At 37.2% G+C, this 26,472-nt stretch overlaps 1 protein-coding gene across 1 annotated transcript in view; it reads left to right on the top strand.

The window, feature by feature from the left end:
- Window positions 1-16,434, top strand: part of IL1RAPL1 (interleukin 1 receptor accessory protein like 1) — a 306,788-nt gene extending 290,354 nt beyond the window's left edge. The window contains exons 7-9 of the mRNA XM_066314006.1: window positions 3,589-3,732; window positions 13,398-13,568; window positions 14,873-16,434. Of these exons, the coding sequence (XP_066170103.1) occupies window positions 3,589-3,732; window positions 13,398-13,568; window positions 14,873-15,591 (1,034 nt within the window). The 3' untranslated portion in view covers window positions 15,592-16,434. The remainder of the gene's footprint in view (window positions 1-3,588; window positions 3,733-13,397; window positions 13,569-14,872) is intronic.
- The last annotated feature ends 10,038 nt before the right edge of the window (window positions 16,435-26,472 follow it).

Raw genomic sequence — 26,472 nt, forward strand, 5'->3', positions numbered from 1 at the left:
ATGTATGACATAGTAAAAGGAAGTTTATCAAATATTAGAGCCAGGTGAAGATCAAAGATAATACCTACAAATGTATCCAGTAATTAGGAAAGATAAGGTATAAAATGAGGACATTTATTACAAGCCATATATGCTAGATATTGGGAAAGGACACATGCTTTGTTTTAATTAGCTGTCTCTTTCACTGAGCTGCTTGGCCAAAGCCTCCTGATAAGGAAAAAAATTGTAGCCATTGGTCAAAACGCTTGTAACAAATCTTGTTTTAAATTGAAGCTATTTATTCAGAAACCAATCTACTACTGCTGCAGCAATCAATGTGTTTTCCTTGGAGTAGAACTGCTCCTGTGCTACTGGAAGACTATTGTTAATTGCCTGTAACTAAATGATTACTGTGCTTCTGGATGTAACTCTCTGGCACTTGCTCGTTTGTTGTGTTTAACAGAATGCCTGTCCCCCTAAGGGTTAGCCGAGTAATTTTCCTCTACTATTTTCTACATTCAGTCTCAGCTCCTTAAGGAGGGCCAGGTCTGTAATTTGAGCATCGCAACACAGGGGCTAAATGGATTTTAAAGGGTTTGCACTTCTCATGTCTTGCTTCTGATGTGGAATTGTGATGAAATTGAATCTTTTTAGTGTGTTGCCACTACAGGAAACTTGAATTTCAGCAGGAAAAACAGATCACACTTCAAAGGGAGTGTAATGCCTGCTGCAGCAACTGTGCTCAAATCACGCTGTAAAAGGCAGAATAAAGCAGCAGAAAAAAATGTTATTGTGAAAGTAACCATGGGCTGTAATCTTGCTGCTACTCTTTAATTTGTCTTTGACAGTCACTACATCATTGTTGAAACTTGATACACGCATCACCAACATCCTTGGCACTCGTGGAGTTACTCTGCTTACTTCCAGGGGTAAACTCTCCTAGGGAGGAGCCAGAGCACCCTTCCCAATCCACATGGGGAAAAACAAGGCACAGAAATGTGAAATGGCTTCAAGCCACTTGAGGGCCCAACAGCAGAGACAGGACTGAGCCTTCTGCTTCTTGCACCTTCAGCCCAGCTCAACACAGAGTGACACTGTTCCTAAAATCCCTGGGGTATCTCAGGGCCAGCCAGAGGCCTTTTAAGGTACAGTTTAGCATCCTGGAGGAACACAAACTCAAGGCCTGAAAACAATCAGGCTGGTGTGACCCTGTGCCAATCCCCTGCCTTCCACCGTGCTGCAGGGATGTGCCTGTCCCATTTCCAGCACTCTGGGGCCAGCTCAGGCACCTCGTGGGCTGGCTGAAAGGATGCAGCAATCTGCTGGGCTAATCACTGCCCCCCTCTGCCTCTGAACCCTGACAAACTGCACCCAAAATACAGAGTGACCATGTGCTGATAGATGCTGCCCAGCACAGAGGAAGGTACAAGCTGGTTCTGTTACATCAGTAGAGCATGAAACTTCTTTTGCAAAGAAATCTGTTTAAGAAAGAGCCACTTTATCTGTATCTGATCATACAGCAACACATGAAAAGGTAATTGCTAATATGTTTCAGGCTGACTAGAGAATTTTGTTATTTGCTTTGATGTCCTAATTAAGGACAGTTTCATGTGCTTTCAGACAGATTTTACTGAAGCAAACATAAAGGCATAATCTTACTTTATGGGGAAACATATAACTAAGGGGGAACTCTGATGGCAAAAGTGATGCAGTGCGTTAGTCTGATTTCATGCACAATGACAGAAAACAGATGAATATCTGCAGTTATTTCTTTCCATTTAATATAAAAATCATTAGTTTAGGAAAACTTCTGTTTTCCAGTTGTAAAGTTTTTCTTTGCTTTTAGTGAGTCATAACAGCAGGCACATAAATAGAGTTCTTTGTGCCTAGCAACCCGAAATATTAAAGTCTTTCTTCTAGTTACCACTGAACAGCTGCATCACCTGTATTACAAAATGATAAACAGGGTATAGTAAGCCAGTGCAGAGTAATTTCCATTTCCATTTATATTCTAAAATACTGCATTACTTGTCTATGCAAACCGTATTTTGTCGGATGTTTTTAATAACATTTCCCTCTCCGGACCAGAAAAGTATTGGGAGTTTGAAATAACCATGTCAGTCTTAAAAATATCTAACACAAAGGAGCTTCCAGCACAGTTTTGGAAAAAATGACATGGAATATAAATTCCTTTTTATTTTATTTTATTACACTTTTAGTGTCTTCAAGAGAGCAATGAAATCTTCTTACAGTTGCCTCATAATAATAATAAAGGTGTGATTTTCAGTAGAAGCTGTCAAATAAATGCAATAGTCAATTTTTCCTCTAAACTTTTATTTCTCTAATTGAATTGTATTCTCCTAGATTATCAAATCTCAACAACCACACACATACCCAAAAAGGTCCACCCTACTTCACTCAGAAGTTGCCCACTACAGAAGAGGACACTGTGAAAATAATACTTGTTCTAGCACGGATGTTTTATGAAGCAAAAGCTGTATCTTAGATTTGTGAGGTCTGGTATTTTTTCATTCCTCAAAACTGAGTGATTTGGAAAAGCATGGAAGGTCTTCAGACTTGCCATCTAGTGATTTCAAATTACAAAACTATTAATGACTCTCCCCCTACCCTCCTGCTTTGACTCTACCAGTTTTCAGTCATGAGCAAATCAAAAATAACAAAAGTCTGTGAACTCCCTTCATACTGGGTGAGGCAAAAGTCCACAGTGGCATGTTACCTTTGGCATTAAAAGTGGCTCCACTGCTGGTGCTGGACCCTTGTGGCCACAGCTGACCATTCTCTGTCCTCAGGAACAGGGCTCCATGGTGATGATCCCAATCCATCCTGTGAGCAGATGGCAGCGAAGACACCAAGGGGACATTCCAATGGGAATGTCACAGCAGACAAAGCAGGACTCTTTGATGTGTCAACGCATTAGCTAAGCCCACTGAGGGAAAAGAGAGAATAAACTGCAGACCTCAGTGAAACTGTTAAAAAATATTAACATAAATATAGCTGAGATGTGAGGTTGTAGAGTTCCTTGGATAATGTGCCTTCACATCTCTCAAGGGCTTTTTAAAGTTTTTTAATTATTATTATTATTTCTATTTTTGTTTTGGAAAAAAAAAAATAAAATCCTTGTCTTGTCTAGTTTGCCCATGTCCTATTTGTATATGGAATAAGGGAAAAGCTGGTTTTGCATTAGTCCTCAAAAAGGAAACATTCACCTTTGCTTTCACTCTCAGCCAAATGGCAACATTTATCTAGGTAAAGAAAACTGTGATCTATCTACAGAAAGAAAAAAGGAAGAGAGTTATAAAATATATCATATATATGCACATACTCATACACAAACACACACACACATCCTCAGCAAAAATTATTTTTAAATGAGCAATTAATATGGTGTATCAGAGGGAAAAAACATGTTATTGAAGAATAAAACACCCATCAATTAGGTACCCATTAAAGTGCTTTATAATGAAATAAATACATAAATAACCCATCATTCATTATTATACTTCAATGTTTAACAGAAGTACAAGGTCTGCTGCTAACCTTTCTGTGGTTTGGAATGTGGTTGTTACTGCGTTTTGTAATTCTTTGCAGAGCTGATGTACACAGTTGAGCTTGCTGGTGGGCTTGGTGCTATTCTGCTGCTGCTTGTTTGTTTAGTGACTATCTACAAGTGTTACAAGATAGAGATTATGCTCTTCTACAGAAATCATTTTGGAGCTGAAGAACTAGATGGAGGTAAGGCAGCTTCTTAGCACATTTCCTACTTTCTAAGAATATCTGTCTTTTATTTCTCTCCACCTAGGCCCAAATTGCATTTCAGTTCAAGATGTGTTTACTGCAATTTTAGGTGCTGACTTGAATATACATTCCTCATACAGTCACTGCTGAGCTGATGTATGTGTTGCTCTCTGGAGCTCCAGAAGACATCAGTGTCTTTTAGATTTTTTTATTCCCAACACTGAATGTAAAATGCCAACATCTGTGCATTAAAGATTTTCACTTTCTGTCAGTACTGAAAGCCAGCTTTTCCTCTCTGTGAGCAGCAGGGTGTTCTCCCTAATTATAGTCAACAAATAGGTAGAGGTTGAAGTGAATCTCAATTTACTGCTAGTTTAAACTGATCAGTTTCAATAAACTGTACCGAGTGTTTGGGAATGTACCCAGTAGTTAATTTGGTTGAGTTCATTTACTTAATCACTGAGAAGGCTTCAAATGGTCATTAAAGTTGTTCTGTGATTCAAGAACATCCAGCCTAAACAAAAGTAATCCACAATATATGCACCAGCTCTGTCAAACATATACATGCATTTTCATCTTTATATTTTTATGGACTGAAGGAAAAGGTTTTCTTTGCCTCTTGCCTTACTAATCAAAATTGTTGTTGAACAGCAAACTGGGTCGAGCTGCAGTCTCTGATTAATTAGATTTGGTTTCTTAGGTCAGAGCTCCTGATGTTTTGGGCTACCACTGTGTCTTTGATGACAGGACCTTTATTTTCCACAGAAATACTAATCAAAGGGGGGTTTTGCAGGTCAAGGTAATAGCCTGTAGGCAGAAGACACTGTGATATATTAAAATAAATATGCACTGATAAACAAGTGATGGCTAAATCTGTCACTGATAAGGAAAAGAGCAGTTGCAGAATTACAGGTCCTTACATAAGACTTCCATAATAAAATCACTAGGGAATGACCCATTTCTGCCTCCCATCTAAAAATGCACAAGGCTTCAAAATAGAAAACGCTCCGAACAACAAGCCCAACAACATCAGAACATTTTGTAACCTTCTATGGGATTTACAAAAAGATGCATTAATGTAGCAGCTCAGTGAGGAGAAAAGGTTATTCTATTTATTTTAACGAGGAAGAAACTGAGGTCCAGAGGGACTGTGACTCATGGAGGAGTTTGACAGACACCTTCTTTTTATTCAGAAGCTGAGATCCTCTCCTATCCACAAAGAAGTTGCATGCTTGCTTCCATAAATTATGTGAATTTAATAATATTCATATAAGTCTATGCAGAAATAGGCACTTAAAATAATAATTGTTTAGATAGATGTAATTTGATTTTTCTCTCTTAATATCAGTATCTCTTGCTTTTATACTTGTCATTTCTCATTTTCTCAAATAATTCCAATTTATTTGCAGGCTTACTCTGACAGGTGTTCCACTCTTGCCTCTCTCTCTTGTCCCATCCCAGACATTGGTCACTTGGGAACAGCAATACTTGAATCAGGGATTTTAAACGTCAAAAAAAGTTACCTCTAAAGGACAGTGTTCTGTGATTCAAACGGAGCAAAACCAATATCCATTTAGTTTATCCTTCTGAGCAAAAGTCATTGTTAAAGAAGGTCAAGCATGGATTCTCCTTAGAAGATCAGTGCAAACGCTGATAGCTTGGGCGCTTAACCAGAGCAATATAAAAAAAAAATACTACTTGCAAATTCCTAATGAAAACATGTAGCTTCTACCCTGTTCAATAAGCTGGCAACATGGATAAAACCCATTGTGCTAATGAAGTGACTGCAGCTGCACATTTCACTCTCTCTCACTTACACTCGGGCAAAAGGAGAAAGATGGAGAGAAAATTTTCAACAGAAGCCCAAGACATGGCTTGTGCAGAAATAAACTGCAGACATACACTGAGATCCCTTCCTTTGGCTTAGTTTTTGACAGACACAAAATGCTGAACTCTAAAATCCTATTCTAACCACATCTCCTGCAGTGCAGCAGCAGAGCGCCCACGTTCTATTCATAATTTACACCATGTTCTGTCATACTTCAGGACAGCATGAAGATAAGCAAACATCAAAATATCACAGTCTTTTTTTTTTATGTGCACTGTATTGTACCCAGAGAGGATTTGAAACACTTTAAAGGTGAGGTCCAATTAAAATTTTCAGTTGAAAATCTCTTTTAAAATTCAATGCTTCATTTCTTCCCTGATCAGAGAACAAGCCCTTCAGGATGTCAAATCTCATCACAATTCTTTTTTCCTTTCCAAGCCTTAGATACTTCAGTTTTTCTCAGGCTAACTAACATACGTATTTTTGTGGGAGGCATAGGTAAATTGTGAGAAGTATTTGAAAACAAACTATTTAACCCTTACAGCTAATGCAACTCAATTTATTACTTTCTATAAGGATACTGCAGATTAAACCAGTGCTCACAGCTGTCGATTCCTCATTTCTCTAACTTACAGTGTTGAATTTCTCAATGTTTTTTTCTCAGCCTAAGGACAAGACTCTCCTGTTTTTTCTCTCTCCTGCAGACACTGCAGCTCAGTCCTGGGAATGGGAATTGAAGCTTCTTTTATGTTTTCATGATTGATTCCCTGCCTTTCCTAATAATTTAGAAAACAGTAATATTGCTGCTTCTCCTCTCACTCTACGCCCGTGCTTTCCAACAGTATGGGAGCTGGCTCTGCACCAGGGGATCGTGTGATGGACACCCCAATGTGTCCTGCAGTGCAGAGGAGCACAGGGTGCCCCTGTCCAGTCAGGGGACCTTGCTGTGAGTGTCTGACAGCTCCCCTGGTCACTGCAGCACAGGGGCAAGAGAAACATTCTGACCCTTGGCAAAGCAGTAGCTTCTTTACCCGCAGGTGTTTGGCGTGACCTTGCATCTCTGAGCCATAACTAACCACTACTGGTTTGGTGGCCAGAAACTCCCAAATATGTTTAAGAGGAAAAATCCAGTTCAAGATCTCTCCATGTACACAGTAAAGATGATAGCTTGAAGTTCTATGCAAACAAAGAAATGTCCTGTACTGTTCATAAAACAACAACATTTTTAGAAATAGATGCTTCACTGGGAACTTCTGAAGGCTAATCTTTGTCAAATGTCAGGTAACCTTTTTAGTTTTGCAGCTTTAAACATAAAAGCTTATTTTAAAAAGCCTTGTTCATAAAGCACACTTTAGGGACTAAAATGATATTAGTGAAAACCACTTTTAGAAGTGATGATTTCTTCTATTTTGTTGTACACTGAACTCCAACAAAAGAGATTTAATATCATGTTCATTCTCTGTGGAGCTTTTTAACAGTTGCTTTTCATGTATTTTTATTTTCCAAGGACCTTCTCTTGCAGGTGTTATCAGTTTTTAAATGACTTTATAAAAAGAAATGCTGTACTTTAACTGACAGAGTGAAAATGCAAATAACCATTCACAAGTACCTGTGATCAACATATGCCCTGACTTCTTCCTAGCTTGCACTCTGTGACCTTAAAAGCTATTTGTATAAGAGATTTACTACTATATAGAAATCTGCTCCTTATCTAGATATGAGCTGACTTCCAGGCACCCTAAATTCAGTGGAAATTTTGCCATTATTACCTGGGACAAATTTCTCCTTTGTATTGTTCCTGCTCATCGAATTGTGCAAGGATCAGGCTCCAGGCATGATAACCACATCAGCCACAGTGAGGGTGGAGAAGGAGTCACTTCTCTCAGTGGTGCCAGTTATGATCCTGCCTCAGAGTGGACAGGAGGTTCAAAGAGACCAAAACAACTATTTTTGACTCTTTTGTTTTTTTGATTTTTTGGGTTTTTTTTTGCCATTTCAAGATCTGAGAGGTTCCGGTACATATGTGGATGACTGTGTGCCAGTTTTAGTTAACATTGTGGATAAATCAAGAAGTCTGTGGATGACAGGCTAAAAACCATTGGACAGTGTCAGATAGGCAAAAGTAGTCAAAAACTTCTACATGTGTTTGTGTTTTAGATTCTAGTTTCAGAGGCAAGACCATATGGTACAGCTTATAGTAGAAACAGTTTGCAGGTGTCTGCTGCTACCATTTCCTGGGTAGATTTTTAACATTTTAAATGGCAGAAAACTAGCAGTAATTGAAGACAAAATCTGACCAAAATTGTTGTAGACTTTTTTCTAATGAAATTTGCATGAATGTCCTTTCTCACTTCTATGCTGATAAGAAGTCAAGCTTTGGACTCAAGAAAAAGAAAAGGAAGTGTGTAGGCAACTGATAGCTAAAAATTGAGACCTTTGTTTAAGAGCTGAAATGATGACCTTCACAATGGCCCTTGGTGGCTTTAGGTTCCATCAGCTGCTTCTAAAATATTGGGCAGGAGCTCATTGTGGTGTCCTCAGTCTTCTTCTCAGCTTTCTTTGCAATGGAAACCTGGGTGAATTGAAGGAAGCCACAGCCTCTGTCCAGCTCCATTATAGGGAAGGCAACTTGGGCCCAAGTTTCAGTTCTAAAAGAGGGAAAGTGGCTGCTTTGTTTGTTTGTTTGTTTGCTTCCCACCACATTGTTGAAAGAAAGCAAAGTGCTCCTAATAAGATTTAAATGTGCCACTGCTGAGCTCTCTCAGTTCTGGAAATCTTGTTTGGATTTGGTAGATGACATCTCTACTGTTCCTTGTCCAGGCTGTTTGCCCTTTCATGAGATATGAATTTCTGCTTCTTGATGAGGGAAAGCAAATCAATGCCCGAATTAGGAGATGGATGAAACTGGTTCTTCTTGTAGTTCCTGTTGCACTTGGCAATCTTTATGTAATCATGATCTTGTCCTTGCTATTATTTAGCTGCAAAAGACTAGCTGGGTTCATGGATGAACCTATGGGAATGCCCTGATAATATCTTATTAACTGTCCAGGGCAAGAGCAGGTAAGAAATATTTTTAGTGCCTTCCTGGGTTTCATCCCAGTGAAACTCTTAAGCAGCAGGGAATGGCAATGTTTTGAGATTCTTCAGGTTTCTGTCTGACTTAGTTATTAACTTTCAAATATGACTTCTACCACTGGTTTAAGCACCACCAAAGCACTTGTGTTAATGATTATGCTATGCAGGTATAGCCAGACTGAAATTATTGCTGAAGTTAGTGGCTTTGCAATTACTGAATCTTCCCTGGGGACGCACAAAATAAGTTTGCAATAGCAGTCTTGCCACTCGCTTATATATTCTTATTGGCTATTGGCAAATTGTGACGATAAGAAATCCTGCTCTATGAATATCAATTTCAAATTCTATTAAAATCACCTTAGAAAAATGTGGCTCTCTTCTTTCTAAACATTACTGGTTACAAAAAGAGATTTTTCTCGTATTTAATTACAATTTTATTGCTGGAAAACTGTTCCTTTTAACTCTTCTTGTTTATGTTATTTATTTACATCTGAAATGCAATTCAAACAATAAAACCTCAATTTATGTCTCCACTGAATATGGGATTTTCTAGTTTCTGTGTACAAAATATGCTAATTCAAAAGAAAATTTTTCTTCTCTTCCTAATTCATAGCATCTAAAACACATGTGTAATATATGATATATATTTATCTTAAAAATAAAATATTACCAAGATCATTTTTAGTTTCCAAACTAAGAGATTGTTATGGGTTAAAAACTTCAGATGTAAAGTAGAATTAAAAGAGACTAACCATACAATTCAACATCACTCACTTGCACAAGAATATGAACTATCATGAGGAATCCTACACTTAAAGAACATTATGCCATGGAAAAAATTGTATGAGTAGTTCTTAATTTTTATTAACATTAAAAGGGCTTGACATTTAAAAATAATAGAAAATGTTATATCAGCAGCAGTAAATAGTGTGAGGAAAAACATAAGTATTTTGAAATACTTTACCTAGGATTTGAGCATTATATTCAACTCAGCATTAAATGACATTTTTTCATTATATTAAGGATAACCAGTATCCCAATGTATACATTAAATGTGCCCCCCCACATAGTGAAGCAAATACAGATTAAGAAATGCCATCATTTTGAAGCAACTGCAATCTCTGAGAAATTTTGAAGGGTTGTTTGTAACCCTTCCAGAAGATAGCATGTTTTTTTAAGACAAAATCTTCCTGTATCAGTTTGACTCCAGCTCTCTGTGGCACTAGGAGGGATCCAATCTCCTATTTCCAAAGCTCCCCTTGAAATCCTGCAATATTGAGTTAAATCAGTGCATTGGTCTCAAGTCCTGTATGAGTACCTGAGTATTTAAGAGGAGAGCATGTACTCTGCTGAAGGAATCAGCTGTCCTGTTCCCTGTTGATCTGGAAATGGAAAATCTGCCCAGCCCTGCTGGCTACACTGAGCTCTGGAGCACCCTGTGCATGGTCAGCTGCCTCCTGAATGTTTCTGAAGGCACTGCAAACCACTCTGAGGATTTCAGGATGCAGACACATGAACTGACTCCACCATCTAGGTCTTAGGGCTTCACTGAAATAAGGCTCACTATGAAATGTAAGATTGTGAAATTTCTCCTTGTTGACCTCTTAATCTGTTTTGTGCTAGAATGTGTAATGCCAGCTAACAGTCAGAATTTGTCACTGGCTGGAGCATAGCTGATTAGAGTGTCTAGAAAGCTTTTCTCCGTTTCTTAAATTTTTCACCCATGTATATAACTTTTCTGTTCCCCATTAGCAGAAATATCTTCAATGTTTAAGTCTAATAAACCCTTAAAGGCCCAAACTGCTGACTTCTTGCAGTGCAACATGGAAATCATTAGAAAACACATACATCTATAATGCAAATTTGATGTTAAATCTGTTTGCTGGTCCCTGTAGTTTTATCTTTCTTTCTGTAGGCACCAGCTTATAATTTCTTCATGTGTAGCTGTTAGGAGAGCATGCATACAGATGAGTTCTTAGATGTCTGATAGCAATTTACTTACCCAAAGATCCCATTTGCATGTGAAAAAGTAGATGCATATAGAGTCTGGGTTTCATTTTTTGCTTACTTTGAGCCTTTAAGTGACTGTTGCTGAGCACATCCTTGGAATAACAAGAAGCATTTACAGCTTCATATCCTAAAAATTTATATCACTTCTGTTGGATTAACATTGTAGAAAGTTACAGGGAGTATGATAGTGTACTCTGCATTTAAATGAGTACCAAAAGGAATGAGCAGTATTAAAGAATGCATATTTCAGTGATGCAACAGGTGCTTTGACTAGAATACTGGGTCTCTAAATGAAGTACTCTTTCCATGTATTATTAATGAAGATGAGATTTGACCCTCAGTGTTTACCCCTAAGGTCTATCTAAACTTGTGGCTGAGTGTAGCTCCATGACCATTGCTCACAAACTTCTCACTTTCAACCCCATAGAATGGTTGAAATGATAAGACAGTTTGTAACACATCCTGTTTTGCCTGGAGTCTTGCAGCACCAGTGGTTTGATGCTGACTGAAAATTTGTGGACAGAATGCATCACACCTTGAGCACAAGCTGCATTTGACCTCATTGTGATGAACTAATCCAGAGCTTCCCCATGTCTGATGCCCAAACACGTCTCTGCAGATAAACCCTAGACCCCAAACATTCTTTGCCCTACAAATACTAATAAAGTGAGGAGGGAAAGATATTTTTCCTGCAATGCAGGATGATGCAGCTGTAGTCAGTGGAGGTGCTGGAGCCTCCATGATATCAAAAATGTGTACTTTGAGTAAGTAAAGTAAGTAATGTACTTGTAAATTAAGTAATTGTAAGTAATTGTAAATGCATAAGTGCAATATTTGCATATGCAATTAAACAATGTCATAGCACAAATAATTTCCCCTCCAAGTAAGAATGTGCAAACCATCTTAACCGACAATACTCAGCCTTTAAAACAGTTTGAATTGTGCATTATTCCTTATTTATCCCTTGAAGTTATACATTCTCATCTTTACTCAAAGACTTTGAACAGAGCAGCACTGGTCCCAAGCATGTACCATGGTCATGACCATTAATGAGGTGACAATAGAATATGTCAGTGCAGCACCAGCACTTTGTCAGTTCTGATAATTTCCTCATATATTTTTGACCTCACAGTGTGCTAATTCTTTTCCTGGGTTAACACTGTCCTATTGCAAAAACAAAAGCCTGCTGTGTAAGTCCCTCTACATTATACTTGATCCAATCAGTCTTATTTTATGGCGTTGTTAAAGGCAGGAGATTCTTGTCTGTTATTAAAAGACATGTTTACATAAACAATCCCAAAAGTCATGGGAAGTGTGAACAATAAAAGACAGTAGGTCTCTTTTTCTAAGTTTCCTCTTTTTTTTACTGTTTTAGTTGTTTTTTCTTGTTTTGTTTGTTTGGTTTTTTTTCTGTGGCTATAACAATCCAATAGATAATATCCCACAAAAGATGTGCAGGGCACAGAATGAGCACATGGCCATTTCATGGTTTTAGAAAGTTTAAAAGTAGTAACAATACAACCACATTTGTTCTGTCATCTGCAAATGTTAATGAGCATAGTGCACATGGTTCCTCAGAAGGGAGAAAGGACTGCTCAAGATTAGCACCGCTTCATTAAGTTCATTTATACTCTTTGCATCCACAGCTGGCAGGCTTTTCAAAATAATGCTACCAGACTACAAAAAGGTGTAAAATGAAGAAAGGAGTGGCTCAATAAATAAATGAAGTCAGCACTGACTGAATGTAACATTACTTATGACACACAGTATTTAGAGTATTCAATCAGATCTCTTTTACAAGCAATTGATATTCTGGGTAGTCTGTTCATAATGTTGTCAAGAGAGTTAGAAGGATGTTAACATTTCATTACTCTTGTCATTGATTTTCCTCTGCTTTCTTCACAACAAAAGTCAAAACGTGACCTCTTATTCCACTGAATTAGTTCCAGAGCACTTGGCATTATTGACCTCCTAATGAAAATTAATGGTGGCTCTTTTGATTCAGTCTTTCAAGTAGGCACACCAAGCACATTTAAAACACAGGCACAGTTATTTCTCACATTGAAGTGAAGTAACACACTGTTAAGTAATGAAATGTGCATTAATGCAACATTAAATTTGCAAATTTAAGCGCATCAAATTCAAGAAACTTAAACAACATTATCAGGAGCTGATGCTGGAAAGATTTAAGCTTGGCCATACTTTAAGGTCTGGAGAGCTAAAGAGTTTTACAAGGAAGGCCATATGTACACTTAGAGCATCTCAGCCCCAGGTCCTACATTTATAGTAAAATTCTGGTTAGACTGAAATGCTTCTACTATGCAGCAGAGACATTTACATATTAGCTTAGTTATTTCCATCCTCTTCTTTCTCCTTTTATGCTAGAGAAGAATGCAAATTCTTCTCAGTGACTTTGGACTTTTGTGCTCGTGGTCTGTCAACCTGCAGTTGAGTTCCTTCATCCAGATTCTTACATAAACTGACTTCTGTCTATGAATATGGAGCCCTCCTTCCTTGCATCTGTGTAACTAAGGAATATCTCTACGAGGTGAAACAGGAAAGCTGAATGGATGCATATCTGGAGACTGGGTGAAAGCTTACTATTAAATAATAAAAGCTTACTAAAAATGAAAGCTTACTAAACCACTTACTATTCCTGAAAAAATCTCCCAGAAATAATACCTGGAGAAGTATGTGGAAAAACTGCTAGAATAAGGAATAAACTAACTTAATTTTTCTGTTTCCTTAGACAACAAAGACTATGATGCATATCTATCTTATACCAAAGTGGATCCTGACCAGTGGAATCAAGAAACTGGAGAGGAAGAAAGATTTGCTCTTGAGATTCTACCAGATATGCTGGAAAAGCATTATGGATACAAGTTGTTTATACCAGACAGAGATTTGATTCCCACAGGAAGTAAGTCATATCTTTATTCTCATGTAATTTTGAGGCAGAAAATGACTGATTTCAGTGATTGTTTTCGTCTTATTTCTTTACCTACTCCTTTAGAATGTCATCTTTTCTCACATGTCTTAGAGAATGGTAAAGATAAGTCACCAAACATTAATGTACATTTCCCAGATAAGAGGATTATTTTTTAGTAATTGTATTGTTTCATTGAAGGTAAAACAGTGCAGGCAAGGTATACATAAGTAAAGGAAATGAAAGATACTAAAATTTTTCAGATTATTTCAGAGCCTTCATCTCTAGGAGTGAATACCAAGTTCTTTCTTTTCAGTTCCTTATATTTTGTTTGGAAAGATATCCATGATTCAAAGTATTACAGAAATTCACACAGGAAAGAAAAAGTTGGTTTTGGACTAAGGCAATGGATGAGTAATAACTTCTAGACCAGACAAAAGTAGTGAATTCTGCCAGTGTCCACTGTAGACAGATGTGTAGTGGATGTACTTGATCATTCTCAGAGACTGAATACTGAAATTGATTCCAGCTGGTACAAATAGACCTTTTTCATTTTTCTCTCTCATATTCCAACATAAGTAGAGTAACGTTTTGTTAGTTGTTGTAATATTCTTCATTACTTCAATGTAACCATATAGACAGTGACTAAGTTCAATACCTTTCATGAAAGATAAAAAAAAAGATGCTTGGTAAAGGCAAAACACAACATAGAACATCTAACAATCTCATGGATATTTTTTAAATCTACAAAAAACTAAACACTAATTTACAAGAGACAACACTTTTTTATGTATGTGTGCGGCAGCGGCATGAAAGAAAAACAGAATCTAAGCCTACTAAAAAACTTAGAGTATCATGTTGGTTTGAGACTGATGTCCTGAAGCCCATGGCTGCTGCTCTGTTGTCTAACTGGGTGATTTTGTCTTTTTAATGGTAAAAATCATGATGGACACATTTTTTCCAATAGCGATAGAGATGATACAAAGCCACAGCTCATGAACGCTCACAATCCATAGCACATGTGGGAATACGTGTTTTGCAGGATCACAGAATTGTTGAGGTTGGAAGAGGCCTTTGGAGGTCATCTTTTCCAACCTCCCTGCTCAAGGATGTCCACATAGAGCAGGTTGCTCAAGATCATATTCTGCCGGGCCAGTCTGGCACATTTGCAATTTATGTTTTTGCACATTTCAGTGAGATATTTTGGAGCAGGGATTTGCTCTGTTGTTTCTCACCAGTGTATGAGAGCGGACCGTTTTCTTAGATTGTTTTTTTTGAGCAATTGTCTTGTTTTGTAGCCTACATTGAAGATGTGGCAAGATGTGTAGACCAAAGCAAGCGACTGATCATCGTCATGACTCCAAGTTACGTGGTAAGAAGAGGTTGGAGCATCTTTGAACTGGAAACAAGGCTTCGAAATATGTTAGTCACGGGAGAAATCAAAGTGATACTGATTGAATGCAGTGAACTACGGGGAGTTATGAACTACCAGGAGGTTGAGGCCCTAAAACACACCATCAAGCTCCTCACTGTCATTAAATGGCACGGACCAAAATGCAACAAGTTGAATTCCAAGTTCTGGAAACGTTTACAGTACGAAATGCCTTTTAAAAGGATTGAACCCATGACAAACGAGCAGGTTTTAGATGTCAGTGAGCAGGGGCCCTTTGGGGAACTGCAGACAGTCTCCGCAATTTCCATGGCCGCTGCCACCTCCACTGCTCTGGCCACTGCCCACCCAGACCTGCGCTCCACCTTCCATAACACATACCATTCCCAGATGCGCCAGAAACACTATTACCGGAGCTACGAGTACGACGTACCTCCCGCCGGCACCCTGCCTCTTACCTCAATAGGCAACCAGCACACCTACTGCAACATCCCCATGACACTCATAAACGGGCAACGGCCACAGACAAAAACTAACAGGGAGCAGAACCCTGAGGAGGCTCACACAAACAGTGCCATACTGCCCCTCTTGCCACGGGAGACCAGTATATCGAGTGTCATCTGGTGACCGATGTGCAAGGGGCTGTCGACCCCCTTGAGTAGGAGCAGAGTCTGCAGTCTGGTGCCTGGAACTACATCCTCGACTGCTGCTGTTAAACATGCATTACAATCGATCACAAACGAGGAAAAACAGGGTCTTGTACATATGTTTTTTGCAATTTCTTTGTAGCATCAGTCTTCCTGTTTTACCTATGTCTCTTCCCATTCACATTTTTGACTTTGTTTTATATGTCATTGGAATTTGTATATTTACTTTTTTTTTTAAATGAAGAGACTGCTGTATAGATAGGAAACTTTTTTGCTTCATTAGTATAGTTTTAGACTTTTTGTTTGTTTGTTTATAACCTCTCTTGGGAATGCTTGGACAAAGCTATGTTGATATCAGAAGCACCATCCATTTTGTTGGCCTGCCTAGCCATGCCTGCTGCAGCTCACCTCTTTTGGAGAGTTTTTGTTCTTAGAAGGACCCCACTGCTCACTGAGAGCTCCAGTTTCATTTCTACTCCCGTAATGTGCACTGCTCCTTCCCTGCCCTTACAAAGACCCCCATTTGGGGTAACACTACAGTCTGATCATCTAACATGTAACTTTAGTAGATACCTGTCAAACAAGAGAAAATACCCAATCTGTATCGGTTGCTTCACAGTAGTCACTAGAGTGTGTAGAAACTATAGCCAGTTTGGTTTTTGCTTCCTTGGGTTTTTTGAGGTTTTTTTCCCTTATTTCTTATTTTAAAAATTAGTTGGTTGTATCCCTTTTATAAATATAAAAGCAACCTTATTTTTAACACATCCTGAAAAAGTATTAATGTGGTTGTGGATTTAATTTTTTAAGCACTTATTTTTTTTTTCTTTCTCAACTTTCAAAATCCTGCAAATAACATTTGCAAATGTCAGGCAAGTAAGACAAGTGAGGCAATAGACACTAAAGTGCAGAGTCCTGCTGATATGTACAGTGATGACTTCCAAACCAAAGGGGAATGAAAAAGACAGTATTGTAGATGGTTTGTCACTTTGTATTATAGAAAGTGTTATTTTCAAAAAAAAAGTAAGAGCAAAACATTATTTTCCTGTGGATTTCAGAGTCCCTTGTATTTTAATGTTCCAAAAACTGTATTTGCTTTAAAATGATATATTCAAGATTAAGAAATCTTCTTTCATTTGGTTTTAGCGTGTAACAATAAATAAAACTTTATTAATTTCAACATGATTTCAGTAAGAACTCAGGCAGAAAAAAATGACGTGATTACCAGAAATATAATTGTTTTCAGAATAAACTTTATTTATACAAAATTAATATTTAAATCAGACCTGGAAGTATTAAAAACAATTTATTCACTTTAATGAATAAATAAATTAGTTTTATTTTTATGTATGATTCTATCTTTGAGGAGTTGCAAATAATGCATGTACCATGGCTGACAGGGAAGAATAAAAGCCCACCACTGTGTTTACATCCAGACATCTTTGAGACAAATTAAATAAGCACCTTGCTCATACTTATATTTTAAATAACAGAAAGTCCTTTCTGGTTTTAGAAAGGAGAGAGGAGTGGTGCAGCTCTGCAACATATTCAGGCCAAGCTCTCTGCTAGTCCCTGCTGGCAGAAGCAGAAAAGCTGGAGCAGAGTTACTGGTTGCAGCACACTGTCGTAGAGTCCTGGCTTTGATTTACCCTGGCAGAATTGTAACTGGTGTCCTGGCAAACAGGCCTTACAGTCTATTTATGTAATTAATTAGCTTTAGGTGTTTTTATGGCAGCTGAATGATATCGGCCAATATAATGGATGTTGTAGGGTTTGCTCATCATGATTGTCACAACAAGAAAATCATAGCTTATAATATTTCAGTGTTCTTAATGAGAAGAGAGTGGAGAAGCTGCGGTCTGGGGGATGTTTGTGGGAGCAATCCAGAACTGACAGTGTGGGAGGAAATGACTGTGCTCCAGTTGTGAAAGTGAAGAAATCTCAGTATCTGCATAAGAAGATAATAGACCTTTGAGGTGTGCACTGATTTTTACTTGCTTAAAATGTTTATTTCTCTGAGATTAGGCTCAAGCCCTTTTCTACAATCTGTTCTTTATTATAGTTTCTCTGAATATGTGTCAAACCTCCACAAAATGGAAATTAGGCTGCCAGGTCACATAAAATTTTAAGAGAGCTTTGCACTTTTGTTTTAAGAAAACTGTTATTTATTTGCTCTTACAGACACCTGTCAGGCACTGATGGCATTTTCCTTCATTCATCTGGATGCCTGTCCTGGTTTTCACTGGGCTGAGGGGGGAGAAGGGGAGGGGTTGAGTGAGTGACAGTGTGCTGCTTAATTTCCCTCTGGCTTAAGCCACAACAGTCCCAAATACCCCAGGATCCTCTGAAAGCAATGCATTTTTTTTTTCCCCTTTACATGCCCTGGTGTATAGACTGGGATGTGGAATAAATGTAGGATGTAATTATTTGACCACAATCACATTTAGACAATTGGTAGGTCTTTTGTTAGCCACATGGGAAGTACTTTTCTGTTCTTCTATTTTCAGTGTAGATTTAAGCACTTTGAACAGCATGATTCAGGGATTGACAAATACCATTTGATATTCTCACTGCTTAAACAAAGCTTTTCTTATAATGTTTTGTCATAATACTAAATATAAGAAAAACAAAAAAGATAAACCACAAAACTGAAATAAGTGGAGAAATTGTCTGTGGCTTTAGAAACACTCATCCTTAGTATTCCTCCTCTGTGAACAACTCTGTGTGGAGAACAGCGAAGGAAAGCGTTGTGTATTCACGTGCTCTGTGTTTGACAAAACTTCTGTTGGAATGCAAAATAAAATGGAAACAAACAGACAAACAAACCAAAACCAACAAAAACTGTCATTGCCCTAGTGCTTAGGCTCCATTATTTTTGGTGAAGATGTTTTGGTTTTTGACAACGCAGCCTGAACTGTGCATGCAATAGCCACATATAAGGTTTAGCCATAAGCAAATAGCACTTTATTTTAAAAAAGGCACAGTGTGATGATCAGAAAAACTTGCTCTGCCTGGTCAATAACTTCGGGTCTGTATGTGGATTCTATGCACGTGAATTATCCAAGTGTGGTGCTCTGTCTTTATAAGGCTCTCTCTAATCAGGGTAGTCTGTGTTATAAAAGGACTCTTGTTACACAGCTTGTGTAAATTCAGTATATAGGTTCTCCAGATAGCATATATAGCTGGATAGAAACAGGAGATTGTATAGAATGCAGCTAATTATTTTGAAGGCAAACATATTGCTGGGTCTGATTCTGTTCTCAGTTACACCACTATGATTTGAGAGTAAATCTAATAAATCTGAATGAGTGCAAGATTTATTTGTGTAAGAGAAGTAAAAGGCAAAGACAAAAGGAATTCATATTTGCGGTCTGTGACAAGCTGAAATCTTGGCTGCAGGGAAAGGAACAGCAAAATGCCCTCTGGATTTTAGTGGGGACCCAGTTCTCATCTGGCAGCCAACATCAAACAGTTTTGATATGATCTGGTTCAGAGTTCAATACTGTTAGGCTTAGATGCAAACTAAGATTTTTCTATTGCTGCACAGCTGTGAAAACCATGTGTATTTTACATAATGGGTGATAATCAATTTCAGTATAGTCAGAAAGCTCGTTATACCGACCTGATCAAAATTTACAGTTTTATTTGGATATTGTGCATTAATGACCCATTTAAATTAAATAAGATAAGATAGGGCAGTGAGGTTTGGGAGAAAGTGGCCTAGTAAACATGAAAAGAATAAATGAAGGATTCCTTCCTTTTTAAACTAAAAATTAAAAACGAAGGAGAAAATGTCAAGCTAGTAACCCTAATGAGAGTTTAATTAAAATTCAAAGGAAGAAAACCTACAGTAGTAAAGTGAGCTCAAAAATAGAACAATGGCCAATGGAGATTAAAGGGCGAAATATCCAGTTGCTTTTTGACTGTATTTTGGTTTCTTTTGTCATGCAAAGCCCTGGACTCTGGCTGACCTACTCCAAGCAACTGGCTTTTTTGGAGGCCATCCAGACAGATCAGCAACACAAATATGTCCCTGTATGTCTAATACACTTCTGAATGGTTTTTTACTTGTTGATAGTCTATCACAGAGAGATTTCTGTTTGCCTTCTATTGTTTTTATACAGAGGATGACAAAAATCTGTCACTGCTAAAAAATCTCTTAATGGATTTATTTTATTAACTAGAGTAACTCTTTTACTTGCCTCCCACCCCCTGGTTTGGTGTTATTAGAACACTTTTTCTAACCCAGCCTAAAGTGGCTGGCAACAGACAAAATGTGAGCAACCTCATAACAATGAGTTTCCTTGTGTTATGAGGGCTCAAAGTTCCTTTTCTTTTTCTTTCTTTTTTTTGTTTTTTTTTTTTGTATAAACACATCTCTTCACCTCCTAAATGGCCCACTAAGTGGCGGTTGAAGAACACCATTGTGTTTTTAATTTCAGATTCACTGAATTTAGCAAAGATACTGAGCTGTTGTTTGTGATGTAATTCTGCTGGGCCATTTTGCATTGACTCTGTCTCTATTGTCCAAGAAGAGGTTGGCAGCATCACTCTTCACCAAACAGCCTTGATCTTATGCTGCAAAACTCAGAGTTGTTGCCCTGGGGTGTGAAAATGATAAAAATGTTTCAGCTATTAAGAGTTTGCCTATGCTTTTTTATTGGATGGGGGTTTTTTTGGTTGTTTTTTTTGTGTTTTTTTGTTTGTTTGTTTGTTGGTTGGTTGGTTTTTGGGGTTTTTTTGGTTTGTTTTTTTTTTGGGGGGGGGGTTATTCTGCTGGTAACAAAGTTTGACTTTTGCTCTGGATTAATAAGATCTGGATGTAGGTTTAGAGTCCACAGGGTCATGAAGTAGTTAGTGAAGAAATTTCAAAAGCAGGTCTGATACCTTATGTGGAAAACATTTCAATTCTGAAGCTGTTCTGATTACTAAAAAATGAGTATATTTTTATTGAGGGCTTTTAAGGGAAATATTCAACTTGCAATTACAACCAGCCTCATCTCAAAAGCTTATCAGCATTCTTAACATTAAATAGCTAATATCGTAAATAACATAATTTCAGAAACATTCAGTAGTCAATTAAAATATTTTTATTTGGGAAGGCTAAGAGTTACATGATTCTCTAGGATCTAAATGTTAAATAAAATAGATTAGTACTGAGCTTATACAGAGTACAATTTTTTTTTCTTGATCACTAGTACTAGGAAAATAATTTGAAGCAAAATGCAAGAGCTAAGAATTTGAGGGAAGTATTATTGATATATTTAATAAAGACATCTCTTAACAATCAGAACATGCCAAAAGGAACAGACAAATTAAAAAAAAAATTAACCTTCTTTTTCTCTGTTAATCAAATATTAGCTTTCTCTCTGCTCTCCTCTAAAATACAGTCATCCAGGAGCAATTAATACATTCTGAGCCCATACTCTCAAACACATTTTGTGACAGACAAATTGCAATCCAGAACAGGCAGCTGCACCACATGTCTATGACTGAGAAGCTCCACAGAGGGGAAAGTGTGTTCCTGTGCATGGGCAGGAGAGCACAGGCCCCTTTGGCCTCATGTTTGGTTACTCCTCTGCCAGGTGGGTGCAGAGGGAACCACGAGCTCAAGGCATCACCACTGCCCCACCTGCTGTAGGCAGCACACAGGGAAGGTGGGCAGTAAGTTGCTACAGATATTAATGAAAATAAACACGAGAACTATCAGATGTTGAGGGGGAGATACCCTATGGCAAATCAGCTGGAAGAGCAGGGAATGCTGACAATATTTCCCATTTGTTCCATGTTTAGACACCAGCACTGAGCATAGAAAGAGGTCAGCTTGCTTGGTTAGTGTGCAGTCCACTAAATGACAGTTGCAGGAAATAGCCATCTCAGTCAGTTGACACCACACCTGAGCACCCTTACAGAAATTTCCATCCCATCTTATCCCATCCTGTCCTGCCCCGTCCCATCCTCCTGTATCTGTTTACCTTGCAGACTGAGTTAGAAGTACAAAGCTTGCAGTAAAGCCTCAGGTTGGGATCCACACAAAAATTCTTTGCAGAGATGTTTAGGGTGAGTAGATAGATGTCTTCTCTCCTGAGACTTACAGGGGTAAAGCTTTGAGCTGAAAAAAGGCTGTATTTTTTGTTCTCAGTACACAATTTTTCACATTCACATAGACTGTTCATATGAAGCAACATCTTGGTACTATTTTTGATCTTTTCTGAGGTCTAAAGAAAGTCTTGAAAATGTCAGTTATGGGCTCAAGATATTCCATTAAATTGTGGTCTGTACACACACACTTGTAAAACAAACATAAAGAAAGAAAAGCAAATTAGCAGTGCAGCTACTTAATCTTTTCAAACCTGGGTTTGAATGATTCTTTTTCAAGAGAAGATTGTTTTCTCTTGATGTTTTGTAGGAAGTTAAGTAAGAGATTTTTCCAAATTTTCTCTCCATTCTTTGCATGACAGGTAATTCATAGAAAAACTTGTTTAGGAAATCCCATTATTAATTGTAAATTTAAAACACAAGTGGCAATGAATTTACAGACATACAAGAAGTTGTTTACCAGAGTTAATATTCTCTGGTGAACAGCTCACTGCAGCCCTAATTGAGTTCTTAGGAATGTTTCAGTAGAAAACTTAAACAATTAGTATTATACATTTACCTTCAGCATAACATTAGAATGTTAAACATTTGTCCTCTTAAGACCCAGGCAACTTCAAATGGAACAATTATGTAAATACAAAGCAGTGGGGAGAACAGTGACACAACTGTGTCTCCATATATCTTAGCAAGATAGTTCAGTGACACCAGGCTCCTTCTTTGAGACCACTAACCTGTACCTACCTCAGCAAAACACATGAATCTGCAAACTGTGCAGCTATCTGAGACAAAATTTTTGCAATAAACTCTCTCAAATCTTAGTTACATCACAAAAAGCACTTTATGCAATTTAATTCCTGTACATAGGTATTTTAACTTGTAACCCTTTAATCATAGAACTGTACAACAAAATAAGTAGCACTCAAAAAAAAAAAAAAAAAAAAAAAAAAAAAAAAAAGCCAAGAAGTCCCCAAAAATCTGGGTTTTTTTCATTGCAAGACATTTCCCACGTGCTGCAAAGAGATGACAAACTTGTAACTGAGCCATTGCTAGGGATACTGTGGCACAGATCCATTGCTGGGGTGACAGAGGGTGGGAGAGGTAAAGGGAAGATCCTTATTGGTCATATCATGACCAATAAAGGTGGGGTAACAAAACTAGCATTCATCTAGTCCTGCTGCGACAGGAAATTACAGACATCTTTTGCCTGGAAACCCAAATTCAGTAGATACTTCCATTGCAAACTGTTTGCTATCTAAAGTCATTTAAATAACCTTGTTCGAGGAAGGAAATATTTGGGGTTTTTTCCAGTGAATAGGACCTACCTGAATATCTGCCAAATTTTCTATTGTAAATAATGGTGTCAGTACAGTTCATCTCTTATTTTCTCTGATTATGTCTTCTAAATAAAAGATCTTGTGAATGGCTTTCAGTACCACATAGCAAATATAATTTCTACAATTTTTCTTAATATTGCCAGTTATTTGAAGAGTGAGAAGCAGCAGCAAAGATGCTATCTCTTTCAAATGACACTTGCCAAGTTGTTCTTTAAGGAATGTTGAAGAAAAATTCCCTTCAAGTCATCTTGGGCACCTTACCAGATATACAACTCTCAAGATCCCCTCAGACATCAATCTAGAGCATAAGGAGTTGGGCACAGACTGAGATGTACATGCATATAATTTTCAAGAATGTTTTATTCCTTGTAGCTCTGTGATTTGTGCTTTTGTTTGTTTGGACTTGCTTTGCTTTGTTCTGATTTGTTTTTTTAAGGAGACATCAGGACTGAGATACCATTGCACTACATGAGTTTATTAGAAAGAATGAAGGGGAAGTCCAGAGAACTGGAGAAAAATAGTCATAAATGAGACTGAACGTCTCCCAGCTGTGCAGATGGCAGCTGTTCAAAGAGCTGCTGGATTTCCTTAGCTCATTCTTCAGTCAGTTCTCCACTTCATAGCCAATCCAAAAAGTAGGTATTTTAAGGGAAAACTGTACTTTCAGGTGCCATTATACCTGGAGTCTCAAGCACAGTGAATCTGATTCCCACTGCTCATTGAGAAATGAGCTTCCTTTGAAAAGCTGGAGTTTCCTCCTCCTGCCTTCTGATTGCTGTTTGTTGGCTTTCTAAGGCTCTCCAAAGTGTTGAAAAATAAAATAAAGTAAGATATTTTAGATTCAAGGTGAATATATGGGAATTCACAAAATCATCATTGGTTATTTCAAATACCTGACTACAACACACATATCTGCCTCTTCTTCCTGTAACTCTTATGGTTCTTCTGCCCTAGATAGTAATTTGCTATAATTTGTTTTACATGTCCTGTAAAAATATGACCTAAGATATTTTTATATTATTCAGAAAACTCACAAATAGTTTATAACATCTTCATCATAAAGGTTTGCAGATTTGTTAATGGTGAATGTTCAGCATGCTAATAAAGATAAAGAAGGCAGCTGGCCAGTGCTGGAAAGTTGTGAAGCAGCAACAATGAGTGAGTGGAGGGTGATAAAAGACAAAATACTAATCTTAGCTTTAATAGTAAAATGGAGTTAAATTACCTCCCAACAATGCATCTAAATATACACTGCTGTCACTCACAGCAGTTTTGAGCCACCTATGAATTTTGCAAGAAAAGCACACTATTAAATTCTGTGCAGTTACTAATGTTATGAAACTGTTCATAATATATAAAATTAAGCATATGCACAATTTCATAAGTTAATCTTTTTATTAGCATATTGTACCTTCTGCATCTTCTTCAGATGACAAGAAAATAAAATGGCCAAAAAGATCTTTAACAGAAAGAACATATCTCTAGTTGAAATACTAGAAGAAAATGTCATCACCTTCTCTTCCATAAAAAAGCTGCAAAATAATACAAATAAAGCAATTTGTCTAGGTGATTTAGTTTCTTTAATTCTATTTAGTTACTTTATTCATCTGAGAAGGAGCTGACTCTCCATAAGCAGAATGCACAACACAACTCAACAGTAAGAATCCCTTCTTGGGAGCTCACTGTTCAAAGTTAACACCTGGATAAGCATCCTGATAAAGCACTTTGTTAATAAAGCTCTCAGCTGGTCTTCCATAATCTGAGGAACCAGCAGAACAGAACTGCTTTGAAGCTCCATGCACATACATTGAAGATATAAATGTCTACTTACCATATTTAATCTTGCATTGATGGAACGAAACAAGGAAGTGCCATGCTAGGCTTTGGCACTTTTAATCTTAATTTTCTTTATAGTTGATTAAAGTAAAAAAAAAAAAAAAATTCTACTGAACTCAGCAGAATTAACTGCAGCTGTATATAACTGGTGCAAAACAAAGAGCAGAATCAGGCCCAGAATTCGTGAGTATGAATTTCTGTCTATTCTACAGTTTAATTGAAGTTTCAGCATCATTGCCTTTTCCAAATGTCCATAACTATTGCCATACAAGCCATAAATTAACATATGGATCCTTGTCAAAGTTTTATTTAAGGCTACAAGTATGACTATAATCTGGAAAATATCTCTTCCTTCGCTTTGTTCATTAAAGTTAAAATAGAAGCACTAAAGTTAAGTAGAAATACATCAACCTATATTTATGCCTACTGTATATCAAAGATTTTACCTAAAGAGATTAACTTATATTTATTTTTTAAAAAATTAGATGGGTCACAGCTAAAAGGAACTGCATTTTTGTATTTATACTATACTTATTGCTGAGAAGCAAGAGAGTCATGATCAAAATGTTACCTAGTTTCAGTGTATGTCACTTTAAAAAGAAATCATTTCTATTACCCTAACTTTTGAAAAATTCACCAAGACTGGTATAAAAAAAATGAAGAGCTTATTGTAATAGCTATAGCATATTAAACATTTTTTGTATTTTCATTGATTTTATTCTTACAGGAGAAAAGACATCATTCACTAAATATGAATGCTGCACATGTTAGCAATAGAAACATTGATTTTTGTAACTTTGCACTCGCCTTAACTTTTCCACACATGTAAACAAACACAAATAACACATAGAGGGGAAAAAAAGAGGATTAAGAGAAGTAAAACCCACAAATGTAGGCAAGTTTTACATTACTTAATGAATAACAACACATGAGGTTTTTCAATACAATCCTTGTAAAGAGCACACGATGCCATAAGTTTGTAAAGCACAAGGTGTACTTTGTCTAGATTAAAATACAACAAAACAACACAAAACCAAACAGAAACTCCTTTTCATGTGACTTTGATTTAGGTTTAAAAAAGCTGGATGTTTAAAAAAAATCTTTATTACTTGCATATGAATATTTTTGTATGATAATATATGAAGAAGGTTTTAAAACAAAATGAAAAAAAAACCACTTGCTTTATAGTGTGCAAATATTAGAGAAAAGTAAACAGGGTATGTGTCCAGTTTGTAAAACAATGTTCTCCTTTCAAGATTACTCTTTCACTGATTAAATGCAAGGTTATGACAGCTTGAAATATTTTTTTGTGAACTGACAAAGAAAAAATAAAGCAATGTGAATAATTTGCGTATGCAAATTTTTTTTTGAAAGAATTTGTTGCTAGTAGCAATACAAATTTAACAGCATGATAGGGAAAGCTTTGAAGTTACCAGTTCAGTGAGTTGACTAGAAGGGCAGACTGGGCCAGAGCATACACATTGGATAAGCTGGCACAGCTCCACTGGAGGCAATGGAGCTGCTCCAGCTCACACCAGCTGAGAATCTGACCTCTAATATCTTCTTTCTTGTTATTTCCTCTGTTCTTCTGCTTT

Source organism: Sylvia atricapilla, chromosome 2 (assembly GCF_009819655.1).
Source record: "Sylvia atricapilla isolate bSylAtr1 chromosome 2, bSylAtr1.pri, whole genome shotgun sequence".
Lineage (NCBI taxonomy): Eukaryota > Metazoa > Chordata > Aves > Passeriformes > Sylviidae > Sylvia > Sylvia atricapilla.